The sequence below is a fragment of the Camellia sinensis genome, chromosome 13 (assembly GCF_055761805.1).
Source record: "Camellia sinensis isolate YWXY chromosome 13, ASM5576180v1, whole genome shotgun sequence".
Classification (NCBI taxonomy): domain Eukaryota; kingdom Viridiplantae; phylum Streptophyta; class Magnoliopsida; order Ericales; family Theaceae; genus Camellia; species Camellia sinensis.
The window spans coordinates 102,955,172-102,971,493 of NC_138973.1; the positions used below are offsets into that span (position 1 = coordinate 102,955,172).

Below are 16,322 nucleotides of genomic sequence, written 5' to 3' on the forward strand. Positions count from 1 at the left end.
GCCATACAAAGAGCTGAGTGGGAGCCAATACACTTAGCTGGAAGGCCGACTAGATAATTATATGTAAGGTCAAGAGCGGGCCCGAACCTGGGCCCTGGCGTAATATAAAGAGGAACATCAGCCAAAAAAGAGGTATGTAAAAAAAGAGAACGATAACTTGTAATAGAAGAAAGATTGTAAAGAATGCTAACTTGCTCGTCGGAGTGCTAATACCGGCAACCCCCCGACCGGAGCATTCATTCCTATTTTAGGTATCAACTAGAGGATCAAGAGCATCTGCTTGGATCATAAAGGGTATTGCCAAACCACTTCACCACAATAAGTATATTCTGATTATCAAATTGTCACATTATCTATATCTTATGTCTTGATGCAGTCATGATCATAGATATTTGCATGTCATTATTGTTTAGGATTATATTGAGATCTCTACTAGGCTTTGTATTCATCCTACGTGTTGACAAACTTTTCAGGTACATGGCTGGAGGGATTGCTCGAATTTGAAGTCTTTTATTTATCTGTTGGCCACATAGCCTTTTATTTGTTGGCTAAATGCCATGATTGTATAAAGGTAGATTCCCTTTCATTTATTGTTATTCATATAAGACTAAGGGCATTCTATAAGAATTTGTTTATGTAACATCATTACTTCGAAGAGAGAATGCCACTATGTATTTGTTTGTCTATGTGGCACGTGTATGATATCATTGGAACTGGTAATAATATAAAGGATTTGGAAGCAAATTCGAGTAATAAAAGTTGGAGTGTTATATTAGTGAAATTATGTCAAAAGTATATGACTAAATATAGTTTTTTATTTTTTTTTTTAAATTTCAATATGGTGAGTGTAATTTACCTTTTTTTGTTTTTGATCCTGTTTGGAATCATTACTTTTTCATATGGAGAAATCATTTTTAACCCTGCTTAAAAGATAAATAAATAAATTAGTGTGGAACTAACTGACCTACCACCAATTTGTCGCTCATTGTTTTTAAAAAATAAATAAATAAGTTAGGATTAGTGTGAAATTAACTGACCTACCACAAATTTGTCGCTCATTGTTTGGCTCGAATGGCGGTTCGGTTTGAGGAAGTTCGTGTTTGGATGGAAGAGGTTCCATCTTTGATTCAAGCTCTTGTTTTTTTCAGATGGTCTTCCGGCTGAATCTGGTTAGCTTGTCTCCCCTATCGAAAAAAAAAAAAAAAAAATCAATCAGATTGATATATAATAATACTAATGTCACTATTTTCAATACATATGTTCACATGCACATACTATTTTTTTGGTCTAATTTAATCGAAGTCTTTATTGAAGTCTTTGTATGGGTTGATTTTTCTCAGATTTGGTTTTTTTGGCCAGCAACTCTCAACACAAAATCCAGTCTTATCAATACAGTGCTTTAGCCAATTGAAGGTTTGTTTTCTTCACTATTGTCATTTCCTTCTTGTTCTTGTTCATCTTGTGGTGAGTTGTGATTGGAAAATCAGTTAAAGATGGCAGAATTCATTATTCCGGGAGTGGTTCGAAAAGCAATTGAAATAGGCAGTAATCTGATCATCCAAGCAGTTCCTCACCATGTAAGAGAGCATGTGGATTGGATCCAGCAAGAGATGACATATATTCAATCCTTTTTGGAAGATGCTGATGGCAAGCAAGGTGACAAAAGAGTGGCTTCCTTCTTGCTTGATATAAGGGACCTTGGTTTGGAAGTGGAGGACATTTTGGACAAGTATTTCCCTAAGATTGTATCATCCAAGAGGAAGGGCTTCTTTGGTATCTTTGGCTCCATTTCCACTACTCATAAGTTTGTTGCAGAGATTGAAACGATCAAAAGAAGGGTCGAAGACATTAAATCTCGCAGACTAGTGTATGGGATTCAAGAAAAGAATGTCACCGACGAAGGAGAGACGTGTTATAGTAGAAGACGATCTTTCCCTCATTATGATGAACCAAATGTTGTTGGTTTTGAAGAACACATTAATAGTTTGGTGGGCAAATTGCTAGATAAGAATTCACGGTCTAGTGTCATCTCAATTACTGGGATGGCTGGTTTGGGCAAGACAACACTTGCTAAGAAAGTTTATAACTCTGTTCTACGAAGTTTTGAGTGTTCAGCTTGGATTTGTGTTTCTCAACAGCCAAACATGGATCAACTTCTGCGTGACATAGCAAGACAAGTGGGCTTAGGGAAAGAGAAACGGGAGAATGACATCGAGGCCAATTTGTTTGCATTTTTGTACTACAAAAGGTACGTAATAGTCATTGATGATATCTGGGAAACCCAACCATGGGATTACTTAAAGTTTGGCATCCCTAACAATTTTGAAAATGGTAGTAAAATAATCCTTACTTCTCGACACAGAGATGTAGGTGTACATGTTGGTGGGCAAAGCTCTTTACATGAGTTACAACCCTTGGACTTAAATAATAGTAGAAACCTGTTTTTCAAAATTGTTGGGGGGCCTCCACATAATCCTGAAGAAGAAGCAAGTGACCCTCTAGAACAACTGGAGAACATTGCGGAGAAAATATTGAAAAGATGCAGTGGCGTGCCACTTGCAATTGTATTAGTAGCAGGTTTGTTGAGAAAAAAAGAAAGAAAGACACATGCATGGAAGGCGGTGTTAGAGAACATGGGTCAAGAGGAAGATGAATGTTTAAAGATCTTTGCTCTGAGCTACAAAGATTTACCCCAAAAATTAAAACTATGCTTCCTCTATTTTGGTCTTTTTCCTGAGGATTGTGAAATTATGGCTTTTGACTTAATTAATTTATGGGAGGCAGAGGGATTTATTCAAGGTAGTGGAGTGCGGGAGGTTGATGATGTAGGCGATGATTACTTAAATCACTTGATTGCTAGGAACATGATTCAAGTGGCTCAAAGTAGTGAACTGGATGGGAGAGTTAAAAGCGTACGCATTCATGATATTCTGCACGCTCTTTGCGTGGAGAAGGCCAAGGAGAGTAACCTCTTTCACACTTGCAATGAAGTTGGTTCTGCTAATTCTGCTTTGAAAGTTCGTAGAGTTACAACCTATCACAATAGTCTCTGTGATTACACTAATTTCAGTAGAATTCCTAAACTTCGTGCATTGCTATGTTTCAGAGAAGAAGACTGGAAGGAATTGGAAAAGAAACATTTTAAGAATGTTGTCGGAGACTTGAGATATCTTCGCGTGGTACGTCTACAGTGTGGACGTCTGGAGTGCAGAGGCCTCAAAATTTCTTTGCCAAGTGAAATTGGCAATTTGGGCCACTTGAGTTACATACGTCTGATTGGGGCAAGTGGTTGTACTATCAAACTTCCTTCCTCTATCATCAATATCAAAAGTTTGCTGACATTGGATTTTCGAAGATGTGGTGGTAAATTTACCATTCCAGATTTTATATGGAAGATGAAGCATTTAAAACATATTTTTCTACCTTTGCATTATGAAATTAAATCTGATTTAAGGGGTTTTTTGCTTGACAAGGTTAAGTTTCTACATCCAGTCGAAGCTTCTTCTCTAAATCTCCAAACCCTCTATGGTCTAAAGCTTCAACGTAGGCCCATCAAGCACCGGGTGCCAAAATTTACCAGTTTGAGAAAATTGGGAGTCTCATTCGAGGGCTGTGACTTGTCAAACGTCAAGGTGTTGCTAGATGCAATCACCGCATCACACAAGCTAGATACCTTGCGATTGCAGTCTAGACTTGAAGTAGGAGAATTACATTCATTTAATATCCAAGATTTGAATCTATTTCGCTTTGAGAATCTTTCTAGGTTGCATTTGAGAGGAGCATTACCGGAGTTACAACATCATGTTAGCCTTTTTCCTCCAAACCTCACAAAACTTACTCTCAAGTTCACTTTCTTGAAAGAGAACCCAATGGAGACTCTGAAGAAACTACCAAAATTAAAGATTCTCAAATTGGATTCAAATTCCTACATTGGGCAGAAGATGGTTTGCTCCGGGAGAAGAGGAATTGATGATAACTTTCCTCAACTTCAAGTGCTTGAAGTTTTTGACTTGCCTTTTTTAGTGGAGTTAATATTGGAGAAGGAGGTGATGCCACAACTCAACAAGTTGAGAATCTCAAATTTCCGTTTCGAAGGTGTCATTAAACTTCCAAAGAGGATCAGAGACATAAGCATTATCAATGAAAATAGTCAGTAGCCAACTCTTTCAACTCTTTTATCATTTCCTTTTCTTTTCTTTTTTTTTTTGGTTTAAAAATCTAGCATGTTAAAAAATAAATAAATAAATAAATAAAATTACAAGCTGTGTTTTTAACAGGAATATTTGTAAAGTAGATTTGACATTATTTTCTATATTTTTAAATTTTTGACTTTTTATTCTGATTAATGATCAAAATTTTCAGACCCCTTTTAACCTATCATTTTTTTTGGGACAATGGTTTGCTTCTTCACTATCGTCTTGTTTTTGATACTTAATTTGGATTCCAATATTTGTTTTGGAAGAAAATATTTTTTAAAAAAAATTATTTTCATATTTTTTGAAGTTTGGTACGATGAAAAATAAAATAATGAAAATATTTTCTATGATAAATGAAAAATAAGTCAAAAATATTTTTTATTTTTAAAAGATAAAAAATATTTTCTGAATTAAAATCTTACCATATGACATACCACCAAGATCACCACCTTATCGCCTCCGCTGTCCCACCACCAGCACTACTAAATACAATACAATATTAATGTTAAAGTAACAATTAAATATAAGAAAATATTTTATTTATTTTTATTACATTTTGTGTTACACGTTACTCTGGAGGAATATAATAAGGAACATGATCTGTTATTAATTAGGAGTAATCTTTTTTTGCAGAGGAAAGCCGCCCCCTAGTTTTTGAAACTGACTTATAAGTACATTGGAGAAGATTGCAGAAGAAAGTAATAGGTAATGGTTGTTTGTCTGCTTCATGCTTTAATTAGAGTGTAAAAACTTTTAGCCCCAGTTAGTAAAAATTATACTTACTGCCAATTGACAGAAATTAAACAACAATTTTAACTAAATAATCAAACAAGAACAACCAAGTAATTGTGGAATTGATTCAAATGCCTCAAAAGAACGATGACTTCTTTGGAACAATTGAAAGTAACAAAGTAAACAAAGCAAACACAAAATAACTTCATAATGAAACTACTGAAATTCACTTAGTTACAAACTGTAAATTACAGAAAAAATTGCTTCTAAGTTACAATAAACTACTCCGAAGTCTAAAAGTTATGTGTTGTTAACTTGTTGATTGCCCCTTCTCTTTGCAAACTTTCACCTTTTATACTTTCACTTGAAACTCTAGCACATGATCCCACTTTCTTTGAAATTTGTTGGCCAATCTTTCCTGAACTGCTACAACTGCTTCTTCATCTTTCTCCAGCACTTCACATAGACTGGTCACATGTCCACCATGATCTCTAGCAATACCTTCGACAGAGGAGACCATTTTACTAAAGCCCATAACTACTTGCAACCTTTTTGCTTCTTTAAACTTTTTTTTTATCTTTGTCCCAACTTTACTTTTAAACCTCTAGCCACATCATCACTCAATTTCCCTTCAACTAATAAGCATGATTGAGAGGAAATTTTTATTAACATCAACATCTCCTAGAAATTAGCCCATGATCTCCAATAAAGCTTGCAACTGCTTCACAACCTTAGCCCATGACATGCTCTTGTTGTATTGCATACGTGACTACCATTTCCTTGCCACATAATCCTTTGATTAATATGCACCCCAACTATGACTTTGTTGCCACATGTCACAATCTGATTTCTGCACCTGTCGACAGACATTTTACAAAAATATGCCCCACTAACTCTTTAAGAATGAGACTTTATCGAATTCTTGAAGAGTTATAAAATCAAAATTAAATCGACAGCAGCCTTTTTAACAAACAAACATATATAAAATATATGCCTATGGCCAAAAATCTAGTGATTAAACACCATATATGCCAAAATAGTATTGTCGATAAATTGACGTCACTGTTATTAATGATTATATGCCATTTAATTGGAAAAATTACAATAACACTCAATCCAAGTGAGGTATATTATTTCGACAGAGCAAACTGGCAATATTTTAAGTATGTGATCTTCAAGTGGTTAATTAGAACCACCTTCCACCAACTGAATATTATTCAAATAACGTTGGATCTTTAGCGAATTCACCAACATTAAGTTTTGGTGTGATCCACAAACCCAAAATGGGTGTTGAATGCCATAATTCATAATTTTGCATGGCTCAATATTTTTGAAAAATTCAACATTTTGAACAATGTCAAAAATATTAAAATCATCATGAATTGATGTTCATCATTTTTACATAGTTGGCTTGAACTAAAACTTTTTAACCACCCTGTTTGCATCACTCTTTAGACTAAGATTTGAGAAAAATGACTGATTTTTCCTTTTACACATCAATGGGTTAGAAATATTGTTTGACAACCTAGAAAATATTTTTTTCTTGTGAAATTGCCCCCCTGCCATGGAATTTTTATTCTCATGGCCTTTTGTTTTTTCACTCATAACAACTGATGAATTAACTTTTTCATTATTCATAACCTTTAAAGGCATAGGAAGAACAACTGAAAAGCCACAAATTTTGGTTTCCGTAAGAATTTTCAATGTTTCCCTCCATTGATGAATATCGATCTTGAAATGGTCAATTTGATCATCAAGTTTCCCAATCACTCTATCAAAATGATTTCATGTTTTTAACCTCAAATAATATGGCAATGGCGCTATTGTTTGAAATTCTTGCCAATCAAGATAATCGATCTCTTCTTGTAAATACAAAATTTCATTCTCATGCCAACGAATTTCATCTCACAAAACAAAATCATTTCATCTATTTGTCTCGACATGTCATTCTATGGAAATCCACTTATTGGAACATCATGTGACTGTGTTTTATGAGATTTTTTCATGCCATATTTTAGGTCTTCTTGTACTTCATCTTGCCTTCGAATTCTTGTCATCATTTCAAATTAGGAAGATGTGCCACTGAGCGTGCCAAAAATTGTTAGTAGAATTATGCTTACTTCCAATCAACAGGAATTAAACAACAATTTCAACTAAACAATCAAACAAGAACAACCAACAAATTGTGAAATTGGTTCAAATGCCTCAAAAGGATGAGGACTTCTTTGAAACAACTGAAAGTAAAAAAGTAAACAAAGCAAACACAAAGTAATTTCAAAATGAAACAATTGGTGTTCACCCAATTACAAACTACAAATTATAGAAGAAACTATTTCTAAGTTACAATAAACTACTCCTACGTCTAAAAGCCATGTGTTGTTGACTTGTTGATTGCCCCTTCTCTCTGCAAATTTTCAGCTTTTATACTTTTAGTTGAAACTCTAGCACATGATCCCACCTTCCTTGAAATTTATTGACCAATCTTTCCCTAATTGCTGCAACTGCTTCTTCATCTTTCTCTAGCACTTCACACAGACTTGCCACATGTCTCCCATGATCTCTAGCACTACCTTCGACAGAGGAGACCATTTTACTAAAACCCATAACTACTTGCAACCTCCTTTGCTTCTTTAAACTTTTTATCTTTGTCCCAACTTTACTTTTAAATCTCTAGCCACATCATCACCCAATTTTCCTTCAACTAATGAGCATGATCGATTGAGGAAATTCCTATTAACATCAACATCTTCTAGAAATTAGCCCATGATCTCCAATAAAGCTTGCAACTGGTCCACAACCTTAGCCCATGACATGCTCTTGTTGTATTGCACACGTGACTACTATTTCCTTGCCACATAATCCTCTGATTAATACGCACCCCAACTATGACTTTGTTACCACATGTAACAATCTGATTTTTGCGCCTGTCGACAAACATTTTACAAAAACGGGTGCAAACACACCCCATTTTTTTGTTTGTTTGTTTGTTTGTTTGTTTGCTTGTTTTTTTTTTTTTTTTTCCAAAATAAAAAAGAAGTTCAAGCTCTTCTAGCTAAAGATTGGTGTTGTAATCTTCACGTTATTTGGAGTGATGTAAATGGTTGTGCGGATTGCTTGGCCAAGTTAGCTAGAAGTCAGCGTGCTATTGATGTTATACTGCGGGTGCCACCTAATTTAGTAGCTTCTTTATTTGAAAATGATTTACAAGGGGTTGGTTCCTTGGATCGATCTGTTTTGTAGTTGGGTAATGCTAGGGACACCAAATTTTTTACCAAATAAATGACCAAATGTCTCACATGAGTGTGGGGTCCGCAATTTTGTGGGCCCCACACCCATGTGAGACATTTGGTCATTTATTTGGTAGAAAATTTGGGACCTCTAGCATTTTTCATAAAGTATTTACTACATCTCATTGTTGCACAATCTGAGGAATAAAGATCGTCTACTTCCTTCTATGTTCCCTTAGACTATATTTGTTTGGACAGACTGAATAAGGGAGTATTCTAATCTATCAGATTGTTAATACTGGGATACATAGTTCCTAGACTGTTTGGTTGGAAATGATGTGTATCCTATATTTGGTTATTCATGGGATTATATGTCAGGAATAAACTTTCTAGTTATTTTAGGACACTGTTCTATTTGATGTAATATTTCTCAAATTTGTATTACTCTCCTATTGATTGAAAATAAAATTTAAACAAAAAAAAGGGAGGGCATAAATGTCTTTTTACCCTCTAATCCGGAGGAGGATTTATCCCACATTTTTGTATCCCACACCTCTCATTGGACACAATAATCCTATAAATATGGGATTGATAGTCCGGTTGGACTATTAGTCCGTCTTATATTTTTTGAATCATACACCAAATTATTTCATATATTGGACATGGAGTCATATCCTACCTTCTAATCCCCCAAACAAACAAGACCTTCATAGGATTGTTCATACTAGCAAAAGTAATCTTATGAACTAATAAGATTCAAGGAGACATAGGAATGGTACATGGAAGGAGACAAATGATCTATATTCCAATCTGAATTGCATTAGAATTTAAATTAAATATGTACTAATTTTATTTATAACAAGTATGTTGTTCCTTTATAATATGAATGAATGCATGAATGAATAGATATTAAAATTTTGACTAGAAACTCTTTCTTCAAATGTGTTTACTTATGAGAAATTTTTGTGTAGACACCTGAAGAGAATGTTAAACCGTATTTTTATTTATAGAATAAAATTTCTTTAAATTCTGTGAACTAATGTTTGAAAGGGAGATTTGAAAATTTTGAGTCTCTAAAGTCAAACATCGTTTTATTATTTTGGATAAAATTGATCCAGTAAGAATTGAAAACTATTTCCCTTCCTTGTTGGGACTATAAATATTATTGATCTAACGTGTATAAATTAATCGGGAGTGGCTTCTCTCATGTTGAGAGAAAAACTGGACGAAACAGTCCAGTTTAGAAGATCGTGACACATCAACAAATATGGTAATTAATGGTTGAGCTCCAGCCATACAAGTATATTACTGACTCTAACCCAAAATGACATCGTTTGGGTTTAAGGGAGGATCACTAACGTTGAGCGTTGGAAAAAATTTCATCACTATCTTGGTGACTTTTCATCTTTCATCTTCACACTCGAAATCTGAAAATCGAAGTGATTTTTTTTCCTGAAATTTTCTCTCCTCCTCACCAAAAGTTTCATTTGCAAAAAACGAATGGATGAATCAGTTTTTACAGAAGGTTTTGAACCTCTATGGATGTGAGATTTGTCAGGATCAACTAGGTGATCTGTGTTCTCTCTCTTGGTAGCTAGTTTCACAGGAATATATATGTTTATACATATATATATATATATTGTATATCTATTGGACTTCTTTTTTTCTTTTTTTTTTTCTTCTAGATGTTCACGTGGTTTAGATAACTCTTGTGAATATAACCTATATACAATAACTTTTGATACTTTTGGGATTAATTTATGATTTTTCCAATCAATTTGATAATATAATTTATTTTGTTGTTGAAAATTGAAGTAGGGATGCCAACCCAAGCCTCAATATGTCAGATTAGAAACCCCGAATAGGTTTGGAGTTTGATTTATTGGATGATGCAAAAAATTTTACAATGAGTTCGGAAGGATTACTGGTTTCAGTGTTCGAATTGAATACTCTAACACATGGAAAAAAATAAATAAATAAGGAAGATCACTTCTAGCAGATTTGTTTGTTCGAAAAAAGGGTTTCGACATGAAGACATTAGGGATATCAAAACTAAACAGATTATTGGATTTAACAAATAATATTATTCAATGATAATGATTTCTTCATACACTCACGTATTACATGGCGATGGTATACGTATAAACTATTGCTGATATGATAAGGATGACATAATAATAGATACAATTGATATATACAAGAAACTAAGTGATAGACTAGGAGCTAATCTTAACTACAATCTTGAATGTTTGGATATTCAACAATCTTATCAACGACCCCCCCTCAAGCTGAAATTAATGAATTTGCAGCTTGTCGCGGAAGAATCAGAAAGACTGCGATCGTAGGCCTTTGGTGAAGATATCCGCAACTTGGTCCTTAGTAGATATGAACTGAATTTGAAGATCCTTGTGAGCTACCTTTTCAATGACAAAGTGAAAATTGATCTCAACATGCTTAGTATGAGCATGAAAAATTAGGTTAGTAGATAAATAGGTAGTGTCAAGATTATCTCACCACATAATCGGTGGGCTGATAATAAAACTCCCAGTTCAGAAAGTAAGGATTGAAGCCATGAAGTTTCAACGGAAGTATTAGCCAATGCCTTGTATTAAGATTTAGTAGAGGAGTGAGCCACCGTTTATTACTTTTGAAAGGACCAAGAAACTAAGTTGTCACAAAGAAAAATTGCTTAACCACCTGTAGATTTTCGGTCATCAACATAACCCACCCAATCAGCATTACAAAATGCTTGTAGATGAGTGGGAGATGAGGATTTAATAAAAAGTCCAAAATTAGAGGTGTGTTTAAGATAGTGAAGGATTCACTTCACTGCTTGCCAATGTTCTTTAGTTGGTGAGTGCATAAATTGACATACCTTATTGACAAAAAATGAGATATCCGATTGTGTCAATGTAACGTATTGAAGAAACCTAACCACCATGCGATAATGTGTAGGACCAACCATAGGATTTCTACAAGCAGAAGTAAGCTTGGAAGCGGCGAAGATTGGTGTCTGAATAGGCTTGGATTGTTGCATACCAGACTAGACTTGATTAATAAATCCAGAATATATTTTATTTAAGAGAGTAATAAACCATGAGTTTGGTGATGAGATTCAACACCCAAAAATAATGTAGGGCACCATGATGCTTGATTGCAAATTCTTAGCCAAAAGTGTGAATGAGCTGTTGTAGATAAGTTGAGGAATTACTGTAGATACCGTATTTTGACCAATCCTAAGACTTGGGCTCCTTTTCTTTAAGCACATAATAATGAAAGACCAAAACGCACAAATCCTTCGATCCCTTCAACAAAGAGCTTTACCCAAAAATTCATCCCAACTTTTTCACATGTTTTGGCCAAATGTTTTCAGACCTTTAAAAAAGCATTTCCTAGAATAGCCATGCATAAATCCAATCATTTTTATAATGTTTGAGCTCATCTTTCAAAATCAAAATGTTGTGATTTTCGGTGAGCAAGTAAAGACAAAGTAGGAATGAGTGGAAAGGAGGAAAATCCTCTCAAAAAACCTTGTTTTCCCTGCAAAATTGCCTTAGGCGTACAAAAAGAAGCCCAATCATACAAATTTTATGCTTGGCCGGCCATATTTTGGCTGGCCGGTCATAAAATAGATGGCAAGATATCTTTTGGCTAGCCAGACAAGTTTGTCAAGAAATAGAGTAGTTTTGGAGAGATGGTCCCCCCATGCATTTCGAGGTGCCACCTCCATAATTCTAGCATGAATTACGAACCAAGCAACCTCAAGGTCTATAAACGCCTCTCTTTTAAGAGGGTAAAGGAGAGAAGAATTTTTTTTAAGCCTAGAGACACCCAAAATTCTCTAAGCGTGCAATTCTTCAAATCTTTTCTCTATACATATACATACACCTATACATACACCATTGAAGACCATGGATTGAAGCTCAAGTTGCTGGAGATTGAAGATCAAGCTCAGAAGATTTGAGGGTGCTTGGAGGAAATGATTGCTAATCAAGAGGCTTATCTTTTTCAATTGAAGTAAATCCACCAACTTTCTTATCACTTTCTCTCCCATTTTCTTTTCTTTTCTCTCTTGCCAAACATTATAACTATGAGGTTATGTATTGATTATTATGTAATTGGGCCTTGTGGATAGTGGAGGGGATTAGCCACCTCTTCATAGGATTTATTGGATTACTTGAATTTTCACTTTCTCTCATTTTCTCTCTTATTTTCTTACCTCCCAAACACTCCACTTCTAATTTTCTTTAGTAATTTAGTTTAGTTTTGGACTTGTATAGAGGGTTCCAGTCCTACCCTATAACTTGTTTTGATAATTGTTTTGTTTACTTTCATTTTCTTCAATTTTTCATCACTTTCTCACTAATTTCTCATCATCCATACAAGTTTAATTTTCATAATTGAATTATTGCTTACATTCTAATGATCTTTTAGGATTGTCTTGTGGATTAATTAGGTGATCCATGGGTTTAAATTGGTGATTAGAGTGTATTTCAATCTTATTTTCTTTCATTTTCTCTTACTTTCTCTTGTTTTTCTCTATTTTCTTGGAAACCAAGCATGGCTTCCACCTAGAAACGACTTTGCAATCTACTCTCTCATCCACTTTTAACACAAATTGGAGCATCAATTTGCTCCTTTTCATGAAAGATTATGTAGATTCTTACTCCTTTCTTTGATTTACTCCTTGTTTAGTTTCCATTACATATTTGTTTCTATAATCATCATTGATCTTCCATATCTTTGATGATCAAAGAAGTCTATCATCTCATCCATTTTCCATGATGAGTATGGTTGCTATCTTTTCTGTTTTGCTTCCTTAGTCATCATGTGATTTTCCATATCCATTGGTGAAGGAAAACCACCATTTCATCCCTTCCATGGTGAGAATGGTGGATTTAGCTTATTTTCATTTCCTTTATCACTTGATTGCTTCCATGATGTAGTATTGTTTGGTAGCTTCTTATGTGTTTTCATTTGGTAGCATTATTAGTAGTTAGCTTCCATTATCCTTGTCATTTCACTTCTTGTTAGTATAGATACTTGTGTATACATTTCTTTCTTCTCTATCCCTTTTATTTAGAGTTTTTCCTATCTTGGCATCATGTTTTCTTTATCATTCTTCATGTCTTGCATCCATTCTTCATGCATAAGACTTGGCTCGTTTTACCTCTCATTTCATTACTTCTTATGTGATTATGTACACTATCCCATATCGTGAGATGATTCATATGTCATGTTTAGTAGCCAAGTCTTTAGTGGCATTTTGTGTTTTGCATTAGTTTTCTTGCATCTAAGATCTTGCATATTTTCCTAACACTTGTTTGCTTGACTTGGTGCCGAGGAGTACTAGGTGAGCTTATTTCTTTTTCTTCTTTGCATCCTGATTATGTATATTTTTTATTTACCATACGACTACATGCTTACTTGATATATCTCTTTGGATGCTAGCAGATGGAGGTTATTTCACTTAAGTTGGGATGATATTGGTTTCCATGCATGTAGACTTATCTTTTCTTTGAGTCACACATTTTCAAACTGTTTTCTAAAAATGCATGACATCAAAACAATCTAAAGTAAGTGATCTAGTCTACACTTATTTGCTTCACATAGCAATTTTTTGCATTAATAATCGGAACATGAGCATATATTGGTAATATATCTCATATCTAGAATTAATAGATGCTGATCTTTGATTAGGTGAGCGAGGGTACTCAATTCATGACCTTTCCTCTTTATACCTAAGTTCCCGAGCTCAGACATTTTGGTTACGACGAATAATGGCCTTTGGCACGAGTCATAGGTTTTCTAGTTTTCCCAAAAGATTAGGTGGCGATTCTGAGTCTGGTGATGTAGTTCATTTTTGTCATTTCTTGTGATTAGTGAATTTTTTATAGATTTTCCAGATTTAAACTCTCATTCTATTCCACATTGCACTAGTGGAACTAGACCAAGGGTTCTAACTCTCGGGAGTGCTTAGATCCCTCGATCCAGGAGATCCCATAATTTTTGGTGACTCTGTCGGGGACACTAAAAGAACTTGACTCGTGAATTCTAAATATGAGATTCATTTCCATCTATATGTTCATTGCATTACAATTGCATTGGTGCGCTTTAAATTCCTGTGTTTGCTACCTGATATCTTGTATGACTAGTCGGTCATGGGCTTTGTCATGGTGGGAACACAACCCTTGGATCTGGATTCCTAATGTACCGCTTGGTTCTCCTTTCACTGCCCAGTTGAAAATACGAGAGGTATATTGGTCGATCTTACTGAGGTACCTATTTTGACCAATCCTACCCATTGCATAAAGTGAGCAATAGTGCCTTCCAATCTCGGATAGGATATTCTCTCATTTCCAGGATGTTGTGAGCCTTTGCTTGAATAGAGAAACCCTAGATCTATCCAAAACTAGAACAGAGAAATCCTAACATCTCATAAGGGTGTTTGGAATGCTTGTTTATGTGCAAATGTGAGATCTTGGAAAAAGGGGCACCCAATCCTTGGAGAGTTTTAATTCTAAGGGAATTTTTTTCAAAATTTAGGGTCATATCAGAATCATAATTTGGGTCAGAATCTAGGGGGTTGTGTTTGATATGGTAAAGGATCAGAATTTGGGTATTGTATCTGAATGGGTAAATTTACAATAAGATCAGAACCACAAGGCTAAAAATTGTGTCATGCTTTGTTTTGATTGGCATGCCTATTACCATGATTTGATAGGGTGTTTGTTTTGCTGCTAGGACTCATTGAGGTCAAGAGAACATGATCTTACATACTTTGGTGGGTCAGGAGAAAGCATACCCAATTCATAAAAAGCACAGTCCAATTCAACTCAGAAAAAGCTTAACCCATCACACTCCATATAATCCGACCTATCCAAGTCAAAAACACTCCATTCCATCCAATCCCGAAAAGCCAACTCCAAAAAGGTCCAACCTATCCAATCCCAAAAAGCCCATTCGAAAAAGCCCAGTTCAATTCAATTCAAGTCCAGTCAACTCAAAAAAGCCTAGCTTAGTCAATCTATCTAGACCAATCCAGTTCAAATATAGCAAGTGCACCAATGGCCGAACCTATTACTTCTGAGATGTTGAGAATGATTAAAGACCTTTAGAGAATTGTGGCAAATTTAACCTTTGGGGTTTTGGCCCCATCATCGACCACATCCCATGTTGGGAATTTCATATTAAAAAGCCCTCAAATCTTGGGGCAAGTTAAAAATGGAATGGGCCAACCCAAAGTCGAAACTGTGATGAAGGCTGATGGTGATAATTGAAAGGTAGCCCAATTGGACACATTGTTTAAAGACATTTCAAGCTTGGGTCATGCCAACAGCAAATGAGCCTTGCCTAAATATAGCCATCCAATTCCATGACAATGCTGAAGCAAGCAAGCATGAGTTTGGGGTAAGTATTGATCCTTGTGCATATCTCCCATGGGTTATTGAGACTCTAAAGGTCAAAGGCCTAAACAAGCAGCAAGTCCTTGTAGTTCTTGAGAAGATTTTGGATGAAAATTTTATTGTTCAATCCACCAATCCAAGGTGGGGGTTATCATAAGTAAATTCAATAGGAGAAGCTAGGTTGAGGGCACTTTGAGTCAGGGGTTGAGAAACAAAGGAAGACCAAGCCATAAAGAGAATTGTTTTACCAGAAATACCCATTCTAACTCCAATACCAAACCCATAGGAGTCCTTCCTGTGAGTATCCAGTTAATACCTGCTAACCTCTTTGCCAATGTTTTTAAGACTGGTGCTCGCCACTTTTAAAACCGCACCTTTGATCACCTCTACATTGCATTGTCTAAAGCTTTTCAAATCCTCACTAAAAAAAGGCTATCTCAAACATTTTGAACCAAAGTCACTCACATATCCACTCCCAACCAAACATAACTCCACCCAATGCTGTACCTTCTATCAACAACATGGTCATGATAATGACCATTGCTTTCGCCTTCAGCATGAAATTCAAGACTTGAATGACAATAAGGTCATCATCCGACCTAAAAATTCCAAAGTTGCCATCAATCCTTTCTTTGACCATAACAGGTGTAGACACCCCAATTTTGACCAATCATAAGACTTAGGCGCTTGATTCCAAGCACTCAATGATGAATGTTACATTATGTAAATGGTTTGAATTCTCAACAAAGAAATCCGATTTC

At 35.2% G+C, this 16,322-nt stretch overlaps 1 protein-coding gene across 1 annotated transcript; it reads left to right on the forward strand.

Moving 5' to 3' along the window:
* Positions 1–1,493: 1,493 nt before the first annotated feature.
* On the forward strand, positions 1,494–4,157 carry LOC114278922 (toMV resistance protein Tm-2(2)). The gene has a single exon (XM_082900762.1). The coding sequence runs from the start codon at positions 1,494–1,496 to the stop codon at positions 4,155–4,157; it is 2,664 nt and encodes an 887-aa protein (XP_082756888.1).
* Positions 4,158–16,322: the final 12,165 nt, after the last annotated feature.